This window comes from Sylvia atricapilla, chromosome 5, assembly GCF_009819655.1.
Source record: "Sylvia atricapilla isolate bSylAtr1 chromosome 5, bSylAtr1.pri, whole genome shotgun sequence".
Taxonomy (NCBI): Eukaryota; Metazoa; Chordata; class Aves; order Passeriformes; family Sylviidae; genus Sylvia; species Sylvia atricapilla.
Genome location: NC_089144.1, coordinates 58178641 through 58194423, shown reverse-complemented (window position 1 = coordinate 58194423; position 15783 = coordinate 58178641). Strand labels below are relative to the sequence as shown.

Here is a 15783-nt window from a genome sequence, read left to right as displayed (position 1 = left end):
ACCCCTACAATATTAGAAAATAACCGAACATTGCAAAGAAGGCCTTTTACACTGAAATTTGCCCCATGAGGAATGCTAGAATTTTGGAAATACTTCATTTTTTCTGTGTTCCATGGCAGAGAACATAACTTATATAACTTGGCATGTAACATTTTGAAAAAACAATGGTTATTTTAAAAAACTGTATTTTAAGTTATGGACACTGCAGTGACACGTTTTAGAGATGTGGAATGTGCAGCCTTATCACTGTAGGACATGAGATGTGAGACACAAGGTCCTTAGGCTGCAGAACCGAGCAAAGGGAAAAGAATTTTAGTCTTTATGTGGCCAAGGAACTACTAGATTAACTGTAGGCAGATTAAAACAATAAATGAAAAACTTAGAAACACACTCAAGACATCATGAACTCTGAGAAACATTACATGTTAAACAATGTTACACATTGTTTATTCAAGATTTTTTTCTCCAATTTCTGAGGTTAATGGCAAACATTCTGCAAGACCTCCCCCTTCCCCTTCACAAGAAGTATTTGAGCAAATTATAAATGAAGAATTCTTTTATTCGTAGCAACTGACCAGGAACAACACAAGCAAAAAAATCCTGTGCTTCTTTGTTTCAGTCAGAGCCATTTTATATAATGCCTGGCAATTTTCAGGTATCTCAATTAGCCCCGTACAGAACATGAACCCACATGATTTTGCTAGTTAGAATAATTTCCTGATCATTCTGAGCATTGGGCTATTTCCTGCTAAATAGACAGCAGACAACTAAGACATGAATGAAGTCAAAACATGAAGTTATAAGTTTTCATGTCTTACAAATAAAATATTTGTTTCCAAAAAGTAAATTGTAAGATTACAAACCTTCTTATCATTTCAGGAAGAATAGATACTTAAAACTATATTCCACTTTCATTTTAACATCTACATTACATCCATCTGAAAGAACAAGTTTATTACTTGATATCAAATTCATTTGCTGTTTACCCTTCGTCGTCAGAAACATTTCGAAATGAAATAACCGAGAGTTTATTTCTTAACAATACCACTATAATGGTCACTTTTTTGATGCAATCAGTTAATTCTGGGAAAATTGTGATGCACAGTTTTGTGTCACTCTCCCTGTCTGTTCTAATTTGAATTACCCCTCAGTTTTAACCCTTTTCCACTCCAAAATACTGAGCTATGCTACTAATAACCCTCAGTTGTATTTTGCCCCATTTTTCTCTTACAGGCATTATTGATGCCATCAGGTCTTCATTTAGCTTAATCAAGAAAGAATTCCTTCTGATTTTATAACTTCCTCTCAGACATGAGTACAGCAATGTCACCTCAAATCCTCTGCCAAATGTAAGATTTAGGGAATCTGCAACATCCAGAAAAAGCCAGAGGCACCCTCTGACGAGGCACTGATCATCCTATAACTGGCAGTGCTTTCCTTGTATCAAGGGAGCCAAGCACTGTCCCTGATAGGATCTTTACTGGGGATATCTAAGAGTTTACAACATCATTATTCTACAATTTCACGGCACTAAAGAAAAGGGAGAGTCTTAAATTATGCAGGCTCCTTTACCTCAACTGTTAGACAATTTTTTTCATTTTAAAGCAAATTCATAGAGCAGCACAAAAGCCTGGAGTGTTAAATACACAGCAGGTTTTTCTGGTACACTGAGAAAAAAAAATAAAAAGAGTAATTTATTTGTCAGCAGCCCAGAAAGTGGCAAACATTCAGCTACTGCTAAACTCCTGTTAGGTAATTTCATCACACCACGATAAACACTATACCACAAATACTTCAGGAGTTCCAAATGCCGGAAGATAGATTTGATGTCAACTCTTTTTCCAAAGTTGCAGAGCTTATTCATAGCAACTCAGCCTTTATAAGCTGCAATCATTCAAAAGAAAGTAAACAAAGGTATTTTGGGGGGCAAATACTCCTAGGCACGAAATAGAATAATAAGCTTTAAAGGTTCATAGTCAAACCCACACATACCAATTGCCAACATGGGGACACACACTATTTCCAGCATTCCATTCAACCATGAGTAAAATTTCTTTCCAGTTACGTCAAACGGGAAGTTTCCAAACATTTCAAACAGCATTAACATCTATAACCACTGTGTGGTTTTTTAAAATAAGAATAATTATCTTGGTGCATAATTAGCACACACAGTCGAAGTACCTATGAGTACTAGCTCTGAGTAAGTTTAAGTTTCTGCATATAAATTTACCCCTGGTTACAAGAAAAATCCTGAGGAAGCTCTTAAACACACAAACTTAAGCCAAATACACCAGTAAATCAAACACAGGCAATACAAATGAAAAATTTTCCACTGCTCGAAGTTATAAGACTTAAAAAATGACTATGTGACAGGAATCTACTACTGCAGAGTCCAAATATTTTTTATCCAGAGTGCTGCATTTGGGCCTTGCTTTGGTAGGCTGGGGTTTATGTTTTGGGTAGGATTTTTAGTTTTTTAGTGGTTTGTTTTTAAGTAGTTTGTTTGGGTTTCTTTTATTGTGGTTAGGAGGGGACAGGGGGCAATGGCAATGCAAACAGAGGCCAAATTTGATCCATCCATACTACACAGAGGATCAACTTCTACTTTGTGAGGTTAAAGTCTTATATTGCTAATGGGTTCTCAAGCAAATCCTTCAGAATGCAACAAAAGCCCTGTGTTCAGCCCTTCAAAATGCACACTAGGTCCTGTCCTCCAAGGGAATCACTCACAGGGCTAAAATAATCCCAGCTGCAGGTTTAGCAGCTGTTCAGAGTGACTATTTCTGTTTGGGAAAGTAGATGTTTTAAACACCCCTGCAATAAATGGGCTCTGTACTGCTGATGCTAGCAGGAAGTCAGGGAGATAAGGAAGCACACCTATGGGATAAGGAGCACACAGTCTCTGAAGGACCTAGAGCTCATTTTAAACAAGTGTCTCCACAGGCAGGATAGCTGCTCCTTTTGATGTCTTACCTTGCAAGATATGCATACACTTCTACTTTGATCTCTAGGAACACTCACTCATTGGCTTTCTTACCTTCACAGGTATGTAACTGAACAAGAGCATTGGTCTCATCTTGCCCAAGGCATTTTTCTTTTAGTACATCCCTGATGGTGATTACCAGGCATAAGGCTGGAGCTTAATAAGCAGAAAGCAAACTTCATGATGCATTTTGTTAATTATTAATATACCAAATTCTTTCCTGGGCATTCCAAAACTACTCCAGTAGGACAGGCCAATAGGTCTTATGCCCACTTCTCATATTTAACTAAAGCAACATAATGTTGGAACTAACCAGTTTTGCCACGGTCTGTTTTTGGATGCAGAAAGTGCCCTAAATGATTATGATGCATTTACAGCAGTCATGCAAATGCTTAGACTCCATATGATAGACAAGAAAGAAATAGAAAGGCTTTCAAATTGTACATTTTCCATTTTCCCTTGGAAAACCTGCTGCCACCCTGCTTCAGGCTATCAGCCCCAACCTTTGATTACCCAAAGTATATCATCTTTGTCAGCTAAGTAACACAGATGAAGGAAGGAATTCCTTCTTGGAGCATATCAACAAGATTCCTCAGTCTCTAGGATTTCTGCACCCAGAGGGAGTTAAGAGCTTAACCAGACACATCTAGGTACATTGAGGCTTGACAGCAAAATAAATTAGGAGAGCAAAACTTCCATTTCTTAGGTAATTTAAGAATTACTACTGTTGGGGAAGATGAATCAGGGAAACCTTATAAATATGATTGCTTAGCAAAAGATTCTGAAAATATGAAACTTATAATCGGAATAGAAATGAAAGCTTACTTTGAGCTGTAGGATACTGAGTTTTAGTTACTATATAACCTGAAAACAATGGTCTAGCTAGCTGAAGGAGAATCCCTTTTGACTGAGCAATACCTTTCTGCTGGCTAAGGGATCCAAAGATCAATGTAGCAAAACAGAAGTTTAAAGAGTAGTTTTTAGAGTTTAAAATATAACACAGTATGGTAATACAGTAGTTCTTATAGGCTGTATGTAGATTCTACAGATTTTGTGTCTTGTGTTGGTTGGTCACTGAAAATTAGAATATTCATCACAAAAGGAGATATAATGTATTGTAACAAGGACCTCGCTCTCTTCCTCTTCCCCCTATTCTTGCTCTCTCCTGCTGTCTTCCCCCTGCCACTTTGCTCTCTCGCTCCCTCCTCTCTTAGCTCTCACCCTCCTGTTGTTTCTCCCTCTCTCTTTGGGACTTCCCTTCAGCCGAGGCTGGTGGCTGAAGGCAAGGCCCCTTTACCCACAACCCTTGCAATAAAACCACATGTTCTAGAATATCCTTGTCCCAGCCATCCGCAGATTCTCCTACAACTACAACAGAAACTTTGATTAAATCCTCCACTGCTATTGTGGGAATCACCCTTCACAAAGTCTTTTCTTAGTATTTTGCAATTCTTTGTTCTCTAAGCAACCTATTTTAAAATATGTACAAAATTCTCTGACTCCTAAAGTACTTTTATTGACTAAACACCTGAAGAAATAGAGGAAAAGAAAAGGATTTGTTCTACTGAAAAAGATTTGTCATCCTGCTAGAAGACAAAAAGCCTTAAAGTAGTATCTTGGGTTTACCAAATATGAAAAAACCCTTCCAATTTAATTATGAAATCTGCTGCTATTTCTTTGGCATGCTCAACAAACACGTATAATTCTGAAAGCCTGTTTTTTTCAGCCGTATCAGCTGTTCTGATACAAGATACTACCCCTGCCTAAGCCTTGAACTACCCACATTTTTTGACTGCCAGATCTCCAGTAAGCCATCACCATGAACACAAGTCCAAACAGCAACTTCTCCAATTGCCTTTCAACAAGACAACCATTTCCCAACCACATATCAGAACCTGATAACAATATCTGTGTTGTAATAAAAAATACTAACCTTTATAGGAAACAAGTTACTATTCATATTGTATTTCCAGCACTGAACTCAACTCTCAGGGCTGGAACTAGAAATTTCCATGAACACTATTGAAATAACAACTTAATAAAAAAAGCTTAACCGATGAAGTAACCTGCACTGAACTGCTCCATGGACAGTCTGAGCATAAGCAACCAGACAAGGTTAGAGTAGTAAACCTACTACCAGGCAACTACAGACTCTAGGCTCACATTTTTTAGTAAGAAAACATAGCAAAGGTAGTGACAAAAGAAACCACAGTCTTCTAGAGTCAGAAAACTGATAGATAACAAAGTGTTTCATGTCCTAAAGACAATGAAATTTCTGTCAACAGCAATGGCAAAAGCTTTGAAGTTCGCTTATCAACATTTTATTAGGTACAGTTCTCATCAGCTCAACAGAAAAACCAACTTTCAACAACTAAAAGTGTTTTAGTTTCAACAGATACACAGTGAGCAAAAAACAGTTTCCACAGTCAGTTTTTCAGCTAGGTCCCATAGCCAGCCACCTCACTCTTCCCTAAATGCCTTTAAGAAGAAGCTCTGAAGCACAGTTCAAAGGTAAATAAAAGTGAGCTACTTTCGAGTGTAAGGGAACAAATTCAAAAGCTCACCCTGACAAGACTGTCACTTCTGTGTGTCCACAGAAGCGTTCACTTCTTGTCCACATCCAAGTTCAAATACATTCACTGCTTTCAGCTGTGGCAGTAAAACATATCAAGGTGCCTTAACAAACTGCAAGCTGACTTTAAAACAAAAGAAAAACCTTACTGTGTCAAAAAGCTTGAAATACCTCTAACTAGAGTATAAACATCAGAATCCCTAGTAACAAAACGACTTCCAAATTGATTAGTTCTTTACTCCCTGTGACCTGAGGAATGAAGCACTCAGCTGGCATTCCAGAGGCACCACATCTTTTCTAATCAAATCAAACAAAACCACATTGATCAAAGCTGTTTAACCCTTTCGAGAAAGATTAAGACCAGAATTCAAAGTTGCAGAAACCAACCAATTCAGAACATGTAAAAAGGACGGGGTTTACACTAAACAGCAGTCAAATTTAGTTTGCATAGATGACTCCAAACCAGAAGTATCATCGAATGGTTTGGGTTGGAAGGGATCTTAAATATCATCTTGTTCCAGCCCCCTGCCATATGCAGGGACATATTCCGCTATCCCAACTTGCTCAGAGTCCCATCCAGGCCAGCCTTGGACACTGCCAGGATGGGGCAGCCACAGCTGCTCTGGGCAACCTGCGCCAGGGCTTCACCACCTTCAAAGGGAATGATTTCAATCTAACCCTTCTCTCTGTCAGTGTGAAGCCATTGCCCCTTCTCCTGTCACTCCAGGCCCTTGTCAAGAGTCTCTCTCCATCTTTCCTGTGGGCTCCCCTCAGGCACTGCAAGGCCACAATGAGGTCACCCCAAAGCCTTCTCCTCTCCAGGCTGAGCAATCCCAATTCCCTCAGCCTTTCCTCCCAGCAGAGCTGCTCCATCCCTGTGATGCCCTTGGTGTCCCTGCTCTGGGCTGGCTCCAGCAGCTCCCTGTCCTTCCTGTGCTGGCCCAGGGCTGGATGCAGCCCTGCAGGGGGGTCTCAGCAGAGTGGGGCAGAGGGGCAGAATCTCCCCTCCCCTGCTGCCCTGGGGCTCTGGCTCCCAGCACACACGGCTGGGCAGGGCCGGCTCTCACCCACAGCACTCCCAAGGCCTTCTGCCAGGGCTGCTCCCTCTGCCCATCCCCACCTGGATTGATCCCAGGGGCTGTCGTGACCCAGGTGCAGCACCAGCAGTTGGTCTGGTTAAATCTCATGAGATTCCCATGGGCCACTGCTCGAGCTTGTCCACGTCCCTCTGGATTGTCACTGCACCCTCAGTTTGGTGTCTTCTGCAAAGCTGTTGAGGGCGCCCTCAATCCCTCTATGCCATTAATGAAGATATTAAATAACACTGGCCCCAGTATGGACCCCTGAGGAACACCACTTGTAACCAATGTCCATTGGGATTCTGAGCCACTGACTGCTTCCCTCTGTATGCAACCACCCAAGTGATTCCTTTTTGATCCAGCAATCCACCCATAGAATCCACACCTCCCCAGTTTGGAGAGAAGGATGTTGTGGGGGACCATGTCAAAGGCTTTACAGCAAGTCACATAAATGCCACCTGTACCCTATCTCTTATCCACTGATGGAACCACTCCACTGCAAAAGACCACACGACTGGTCCTGCAAGATTTGCCCTTGATTCTCTAATCATCTCCCTGTCCTCCTTGTGCCTTATCAGAGCTTCTAAGAAAGTCTGTCCTACGATCTTCCCAGGCACGGTGGTGGGTTTGACAGCTCAGTCATTCCCAGGGTCCTCTTTTCTACCCCTTTTGAGACAGGAACAATGTTTCACTCCTTCCTGTCACCTGGACTTTCACCTGATTGCTATGGCTTTCCAAGTATTGTTTTAACAACAAAGAACCATCTTTGTGGTTATACATCAAAAAAGAGAAAGCACATAAAACCCTATAAGGAAACCAACTGATTGCTGTACAGAAGTCTAACATTTCCTTAGCCAAGGATAAAGAAAGGTATACTCATGCATTATACATTAGTCTACTCACATCACTTACGAAACAGACTGCAGTCCTGACCTTTCAGAAAGAATACACAGACAAGTCCAAGGAAACAGACTTAAGCAGTAGTGTTTACAAAATTATGTAAAATAAGTCACCAATAGCACAAACACAAATAAGCATCAAATACATTTAAACAAACCTTCATGAAGGCCTTTATTTAAGGTAATTGCCATTTTCTGATCATCCTTTATTGGATTTAATTCTTTGAGTTCAAATTTGTCCAAACATAATCATCCTAGTTTACAGAAAATTTCGTTTTTATTCACTCAGTTTTAATGCTTCCAGACATGATTATTTGATGGAAGATAACAACTTGGTACAAAAGTGCCAGCCAGAAATCATGTTCTGCTGCCAAGTATACGATGCCCAACACACATCAATATATCCCCTTTGGTCCAGAATTCTTTTTTCCTGATTGCTCCTTATTTTATTTTGAAACACTTCTAGCAAGGAAGTCTGCTCAGGAACTTGCCTCAGCATGAAACAAACCACACAAAAAACCTGAGGGTGAAAGAACCCTCTAGAGATCATGTAGCCCAATCCCTTTCTCAAAGCAGGTGTGATAGCTCAGATTGCTCAGGATGACAGCCAGTTGAGACACCTCCAAGAGCAGAAGTTCCCAGGGTCCTCCTTCCTACCCTTTTTAAAGACAGGTTCAATGTTTCACTCCTTTCTATCACCTGGAATTTCACCTGATTGCCATGGCTTTCCAAGTATTGTTTTAACAACAAAGAACAATCAATCTTTGTGGTTATACATCAAATAACTGTGTCTGCAGTCATCCTACAGAGTACTCCTATAACAAAAGGGGTCAAGGCATAGAATATAGTGATTTTAAAAGAACTCCTTTATAAATAAGACAGACATTTAACATAATAGTAAGTATGTCTCCTCAAAAAACTGTACTTATCTACTGAACCAGAACCTCACTAGCATTAGGTCTTCTCTAAAATACATTGAAAAAACATGGGAGATTGCATCAAAATGTAATATGCTATCACCACAAACAGCACAGTTTAGTGGTCTAGAAAAGCTTACATTTCAAAGGAAGTACAACATCAAGTCACCAAAATCAAGTTCGCATAGGGCTCTGGTAAATTCAGACAGGTTCCCCCAGGCTGTTTTCATGTTTGCTATAGCTCGAACTCAAAAGCGCTCTCTCTCAAATGGCAGAAGTTTGTCCTACTGAATCAGCTAATTTAGACAGTGCACTTACCTCCAACTGTCTTATTATTGACACTGCCAAGCCTTTCATTTTACTCGAATAAAAAGACTTGTTTTTGTAAAAGTATTTCTGCTTTGTGAAGTTTCCTTTCTTTAGAGTTTAAATTATCCCAGCATCTGAAAGTCTCTGTCAGACTGGGGCAGCACAAATTGCTGATATTACAAAGTACTTTATATTATCTCTCTGTATGTATGCTTTTACACTAAGATAAGAGTAACTCGTCTCAAAGTAGTTTATATTTATATCCAGATAACAATTAGAAGACAGGCAGTACATCCACACAGTATCTCACTTTTGTAATTTATGTACATTTACAGTAGCTTGGAACAGTTACTTCAGATTTAATACTGATCATTTTAAAAGCTACTCACACACTGCCTTCCTTGACAATAAAAATTGACAGAAGTTCAATTCTGAATTTAATACCCTACTCAAGTGGATGATTCTCAACCTTGGGCCCATTAAAGCCCTCAACAGAAATAGGTCAAAATCCAAACGGTAATTTTTACCCTCTAGACTATTTCTGCAGATCACAATAATCAATGTGTCTTGTATTGCAGCTCTCTCCACAGTTTACAGTGCACAAAAATCGTATTTTCTACAATACAAGTAAAAAATAAAATCAAAATATTGAATAAAACATTTGGATTACCTCCCAGAAGCTATCACTAGAAACTTCTACTCCAACAGAATCATCATATGAGCCAGACATTGCTATGTATGAAGAGCTTGTAAGTATTCAGAGCTTAAACACCTTCAGAATCTGTAAAAACAGAAAAAAACCACATTTATGAGCATTATTAATGGATTTATGAAGTTACGAAAATAAATCACGTTAAGCAACTTCATTATTTCAATATCTAGAGATGCCAAATAAAAACAAATAACCACACAGGGCATTTTGGAACAGAAAACTTCTACAACACAGTTTGTAGCTCTTACCATGACATTAGTTGTCCAGAAAACACTCAGTGCATCTGCTTACATCACATTTCACTAGACTCTTGAGTTTACTTAATGATAAACTTTCCTATCACAACCAAAAGAAAAGATTGAGCAGTGAGATGCTTACTCATTAACTACTCCACATTCAAAGCATTCCTATGAGACCATCAGCTGACCTTTGCTTCTGCAACAATAACCTGCACTGATTCCTATTCCTTTTCCACTGGAAATGTGATATTCAATGAAACCCATCAGAAATATTTAAGGCAAAAATTTGTTGATTTCAACTAAAATAAATGTCTTCTTGTCATTTTTCTATTTTAGCAAAACAAACAAAACCCATCAGATCCGAATTCTCAGCTTTATTAGAAGCAAGTAATTACGTTAACAATTCAGGCATTTCCACTTTTATAGACATAGCTCTAAGGAAGACAAATATAACCTATCCTTATTGAAGTAGATGACTTTATGAGTCACTAGGTATGAAAAAGATTAGGGTTTCCCTAAGCTAACATGTAAGATCAACATCAAAAACATTACTGAGACAAAAATCCAGGCACTTGCATGCACGAATGCAGTTTGTGGGCTGGAGACCAAGAGGTAGGAGAGAAAGGAAACAGCTGCCTCCCAAAACACACACACACAAATCCCTGACTGATCTCTGCAGATATTTTACCAGGTTCTTATGTTTGGATGTCTCCTGCCAAGTTTATCTCTAACTACTACCAGGGATACATACAGGTAAACAGATTTTACCACTCCTTGTGGGATGAATACTTTTATTAGTAGACTGTAAGCTGAAGCTCCCTCTCTTTTTTTTTTTTGCCTTGTCAATCCTGCTTCCATTAAAGGACCATGGCCCCTTCCAAAGGGGGCAGAAAATGTCTTCAAACCTGGCCTTGCTGCCCAGTGGTTATGACAAGTTACTGAGAGAAATGGCATTCTCCCAGGCAAGGAGAATTCAACACTAAATTAGCCTTTCTGGGATACATTGAAAATAACCATGCCATAAGGGTAGGCACTTGTTCGTAACAATACCCAGCTACTGAAACCAAACAGTTCTTTGGACAGTTGCAGCACAAACATAACAAAATTACTCTGGCTGGGAAGACAAGATGTTTCTCCTTATCAGTTTTTCACCCAATTCATTTACATAATGCAATTCACAAAAACGCTTACATAAACTTAACGCTGAAAAATGGAACTAAAGGCACAACAGGAACATTAACTGTTAGAATTTTATTTTTACAAGATAGCCAAAATATAAGGAGGGGTCTGCAAAACAGCAAGCTAGAAAGGCAAATCATATAGAGGCAAATTATTTTTACATGTCAGTGTAACAGTCTTCAAATTATGTTATTAGAAATTATGAAAAAACCAGCTTTTCTACCTGTGCCTTTACTGAGCCAAGAGGGAAAAGTTCAAACAGTATTCAATTCAGTTTCTCTAGCAGCACATCCTTACATGGAATGTGTTCTTTCCATATAAATTCTGTCCCTTGCAATTTTTACAGTATGTCAGGTAAGCAAAGATCACATTTGTGTTTGTATTTTTTCACATCCTTTTTTAGACAGCTATAAGCAGCATAAGGAGGAAACCAAAGTGCAATAAGCTTGCAACTAGCTGAACCAATTCATAAGAATAGTTTCAAATTAAACAGCCAGCCGTGCTGTGCAGAACAAGGGAGAAATGAGGTTCTGAAGGTCATCAGGAAGAGTAAGGGCCATTTTTCTCCACTAGACCCAGATCTCTCAACCAAAGTGTTCCCTGTCATTTGGAAGAGATCTGGCAGGCAGCTGTAGACTTCAGCATGTTGGAAAAAGAAACCTTGAAGTAATAAACTCAAAGGAAAGTTTCATCCCATCCCATGCAGTCATCCATCCCACTCTCTCAAACCACACTAGCAGTTATTTCCCCCCCTCCAATTACAGATAAAAAAGACAATGAAAGTGTTCTGAAGTAATAATACAGTGTCCACTTACCTTGAACAAAGTAGCTTAAATTATATGATTCCTGCAAATTTACTGTGAAAAGTTACATGGGAGGATTGAAAAAGCTCAGACACAGGAACATTTTTTAAAATGAAGAAACAGGTTGTGGTGACTTTTTTTTAAAAAAAATCCTTTTATTCCTCCTGAACTAGAACTACATCATACATGGAATTATCCTTTTTTTCCATAGAAGCATGAAAACTACCAGCACTCAGGAAATACTGATGGAATTAAGGTTTTAGTACACCAAATACTATGCTGTGAGAAAGTATGAGCAAGCGTATTTAGGGAAATGTTGTGAAGTCATGGCAACAACTGGTACAGAAAAACACTATTTTTACAGGCCTACTTAAAAATAAATTGTATACTGAGATAGGAACATTAAGTAGTGTGAGTCATGCTACCCTCACAAAATAGAATTATTACAGCAGCCAGGCCTTTAGCACATTTTTTGTCAGGGTTTGGTCTTTCCATCCTCCAAGTGAATTTGCAGAGATTTCACAAGTAAAGTTCATTGCACTTTCTGTTTTGGAGGGTCTTCCATTTCACGATAAAAGCAAACCTATGAACAACTACAGCTGTCACATAAAATCAAGAAAAAGTAGACAGATACAACAAGAAAGATGAGCTCTGCACAGATTATCCACCAGTGATCACCTGCATCTCACACAGCTGGACTGCAGCAGAACCAAAAACTCCATAGGAAAGCACAGTGCATACACCCACTTCCTATATTCTCACAACCGTTTGGCTTCATCCACTCTTTTTCTTCTCATTCCACAGCTCCAGGCCCATCTCTTTAAGCATCTTTTTTTTTTATCCCCCAGCTGCCAAGCAAACAGTAGCACAGTGCTGCAGGCACCAAAAAAAGCAGCCCAGAGAAAGCCTTACCAGTCCTGAGCTCCTGCTGCCTTTTGTCACAAGCACACTTTAGCCACGAGAGCTTATACAGGCTAAAAATAAACCACAAAGTCCAACTGCACAAAGTAACTCCATCCTAAACAGCACATACTGTAATAGCTACGGAAATGATGCAAACAAACAAGGCTCCAGTTTCTTGGCCTTGGCTTTTAAGTAATTCTTGTAAATTAGGATACATTGATCTTTGATACAAGGAAACAGGCCTTAATAAATAAATGTGGCTTTTTTTTTTTTTTTTTTTAAAGCAGCTTCTTAGGGAACATTCTAGCCATGCTTTATGCTAAAGACCTTGAATTTCCTCCTCACTGCTAATGCCCCACTGTGTAAAAAGAAATGCTATAAACATCCTGAGGGCTTAACACACAAGGATTTTAAAAAATATTAACTAATAATGAGCAAGCAGACCTTCAGAAACCACACATAAAACCAGCTGAACACAAGATACTGCCTCTGCTCTCAAGAAGTTGGTTTTGATATTACTTTGAAAGCAATTTGCAAAATTCCTTTGCCTTGTTCATGTTGAAATACTTGGGTTCTTCTTTTTTCTGTGCCACAAGTGCAGACAATTAAGAAGCTAAAATAATCCAGTGAATCCCAAAATTTCTCTTAAGGTATTCTTCAACAGGAAGACGGGGAACAGCTTTTAAAGAAATCCTTCAGTTAAACCCCTTTAGGCTTTTAATAACAAATAACTTTGATGAACTCTTACTGTGAAACAGGTAAGATTGTTTAAAGTGAGATTTTAACATTCTGATTTCTTTTGGAAGATTATGCTTATTTTGAAAATATATTTCACTAGACTCAAAAAGATAGCTTTAAAAAAATATTACAATTCCATATACAATGGGCCGCTTTAAAGCATGGCAATCACTAAACTGTAGCCCTAGGTGACAAAGCGGCCCACAACAGAGAAACATCTCAGAATCACAGAGTGACAGAACCTTCCAAGCACGATCAACCCAGATTGCTCAGGGCTTTAATACAGATAGATTCTGAAAACCACCAAGGACGGAGATGGCACAACTTTTCTGTGCAACCTATTCCTGTGATTAACTATCCTCCAGATGACATACAACAGAAAAAAACCCTAATCTGTATTTAGAAAACCAAATGGTGTTGCCATGCATTGTCTCCAAGGACTCTAGAAATGCAAGCTGAGACAGTCTATCAGCCTTTGCAAGAGAAAAACACCTGGTCACATTACCTTTTAAATTTATTTCTAGAATGACAGCATTTGTCACCATGGATCTGACTCATCAAGATTCCAAGTTTCATGACTAAGGAGTGAATTACTTATGTGTAAGGACATGACTCAACTTCAGTTAGCTGCTCCTAAGAACTTTCAGCTATAATATTTTTCCTTATTATTCACTGAAGTCTCAGGTTTTGTTCCACATAGAACAGGAAGGAAACAAGACTCCCTTGTGTTTTAAGTGTGAACTACTGTAGTTTGCTACCAAGTGTACCTGCCATGAATATGCTCAACCTCATATTCTCTGGTTAAATAAAGCAATTTAGATATTACTTTCTTTTCTATTTTTTCCAAAGAACTTGCTCGATAGGAGTTACCAGTTCCTTCAGGGTTGCAATCTGTTTACTGTTTACACAGAAAAAAGTGACATAACGTCTTTAGCCATATTGTGAAATCATGTAACAAAAGCTGTTAATAATCACAGCTACTGACACTGCAAAGTCCACAAATTAATACGAAAAGTAAATACAGGAAAAAGAATGCTTTGGTTTGCACATTCAAGCGACACCAAAAAATTCCAGCCCCTGAGTGCAGGGAAGAAATGCATCAAATCATGATTAATCACTGCTACTCAGTGCTGTGAAGTCTTCTAATTGCAATCAGTAGACATGACTGCATTTTATTAACAGAAGTTAGGCCTTAGATTTTTAAAGGCAGAGTCTCAAATTGATGACCTGGGCCTAGTTCTTCAAACTATAAAACAGGGAGAACAGCACTCTCCTCCACAGAGATTTAAGATAATCCCTTAGTCTCCATCAAGAAAACAACTACAGCAACAAACACCAGAGAAAAGTCCGTAAAAGGAAATCAAATCACTATTTCTTGGGGAATTCAGCTTCTATGTTATAGTTGGCAGAGCCACGCACCAAATGATTTTTGGAAAGAAGTTGACAGCAACCTATTTGGTGAACCGTGAGCACTAAAGGAAGGAATCTAGGAAATGCATGCTGTTAGAGCCTCGTCAAGCTTATTTCCTACCAGGCACACTCCTGTGAGACTGAGAGCAATGCTTCTTCCTAGATTTTTTAGTTCGGATAACTGAGTAACTTGCCACCTAGACAGTTTTCAGTAGTTAGCAAATAGCATAAGATGACATTAAATAACAAAAAGCTATCAGTTCATAGTGGTCATTCCTAACCCTGAGTAACAAGAGCCTCTCTGCAATTCTCAGTTAAGGAGTTCAAGGCTCCTCGGTCCACAACAACCTTCCTGGTACTGGATTGTATTTACCCATGCCTATGTTTGTTAAATGCTGAAGGTTAAACCACTGAAAGCAGCACTCATTCACTGCCCTAAATATACAAGCCAGGAATACACATTCAAGCCGTAGTTTCAGCACACATGAGAAGATCACTAAAGAGATTAAACTTCTATGATAATTACCACATGTAAAAAAATCCCACACAGCTCCAGTGAGGAGACAGTCTCCAAAATTAAACTCTTCAGGCACATTAACACTGTGTGATGCAATCTTACAGCGGGTACATTTCACAAGGCATAATAAAAGGAGTAAGAACAGCCATTTTGGTCATTACTGATTATTTTATTAAATAAATGAAACTTAAAATTACTGATCAAACAATTTGAATAACGCGCAGCACAGAAGTATACCTGAAACATGAAGCAACGAGCCAACATTCTCAAGAAGACCCTTAGCCTGTACATTTTGTTTCATCCATGTACAAACACTACCTCACTCTCACACTCCAAAGAGGACTGCAGAGCCCTGGAGTTAGCAGCTCCTATCTCCTGTCCTCCTGCCCCATAATTAGTGGCCAGACATGCTGGTTAGACATGTTGCTGTTACACATGCTGCTTTTTTGCACATTCACAACCCAACCATCCCTACGAGCTCTCACACGCTGACAGCACAGCCTCCTCCTGCATTTTTCCAGCT

General features: G+C 39.1%; 2 protein-coding genes across 5 annotated transcripts in view; one reads left to right on the top strand and one right to left on the bottom strand.

Annotated features, from left to right (window-relative positions):
• Positions 1–15783, top strand: part of TSPO (translocator protein) — a 357420-nt gene that overhangs the window by 265387 nt on the left and 76250 nt on the right. The window lies entirely within an intron of this gene.
• PACSIN2 (protein kinase C and casein kinase substrate in neurons 2) overlaps positions 1–15783 on the bottom strand; it is a 54010-nt gene that overhangs the window by 16891 nt on the left and 21336 nt on the right. For all 4 annotated transcript variants that reach the window (XM_066319611.1, XM_066319613.1, XM_066319614.1 and 1 more), the window contains exon 2: positions 9430–9540. In XM_066319611.1, coding sequence (XP_066175708.1) covers positions 9430–9489 — 60 coding nt within the window. In that variant the 5' untranslated portion in view covers positions 9490–9540. The remainder of the gene's footprint in view (positions 1–9429; positions 9541–15783) is intronic.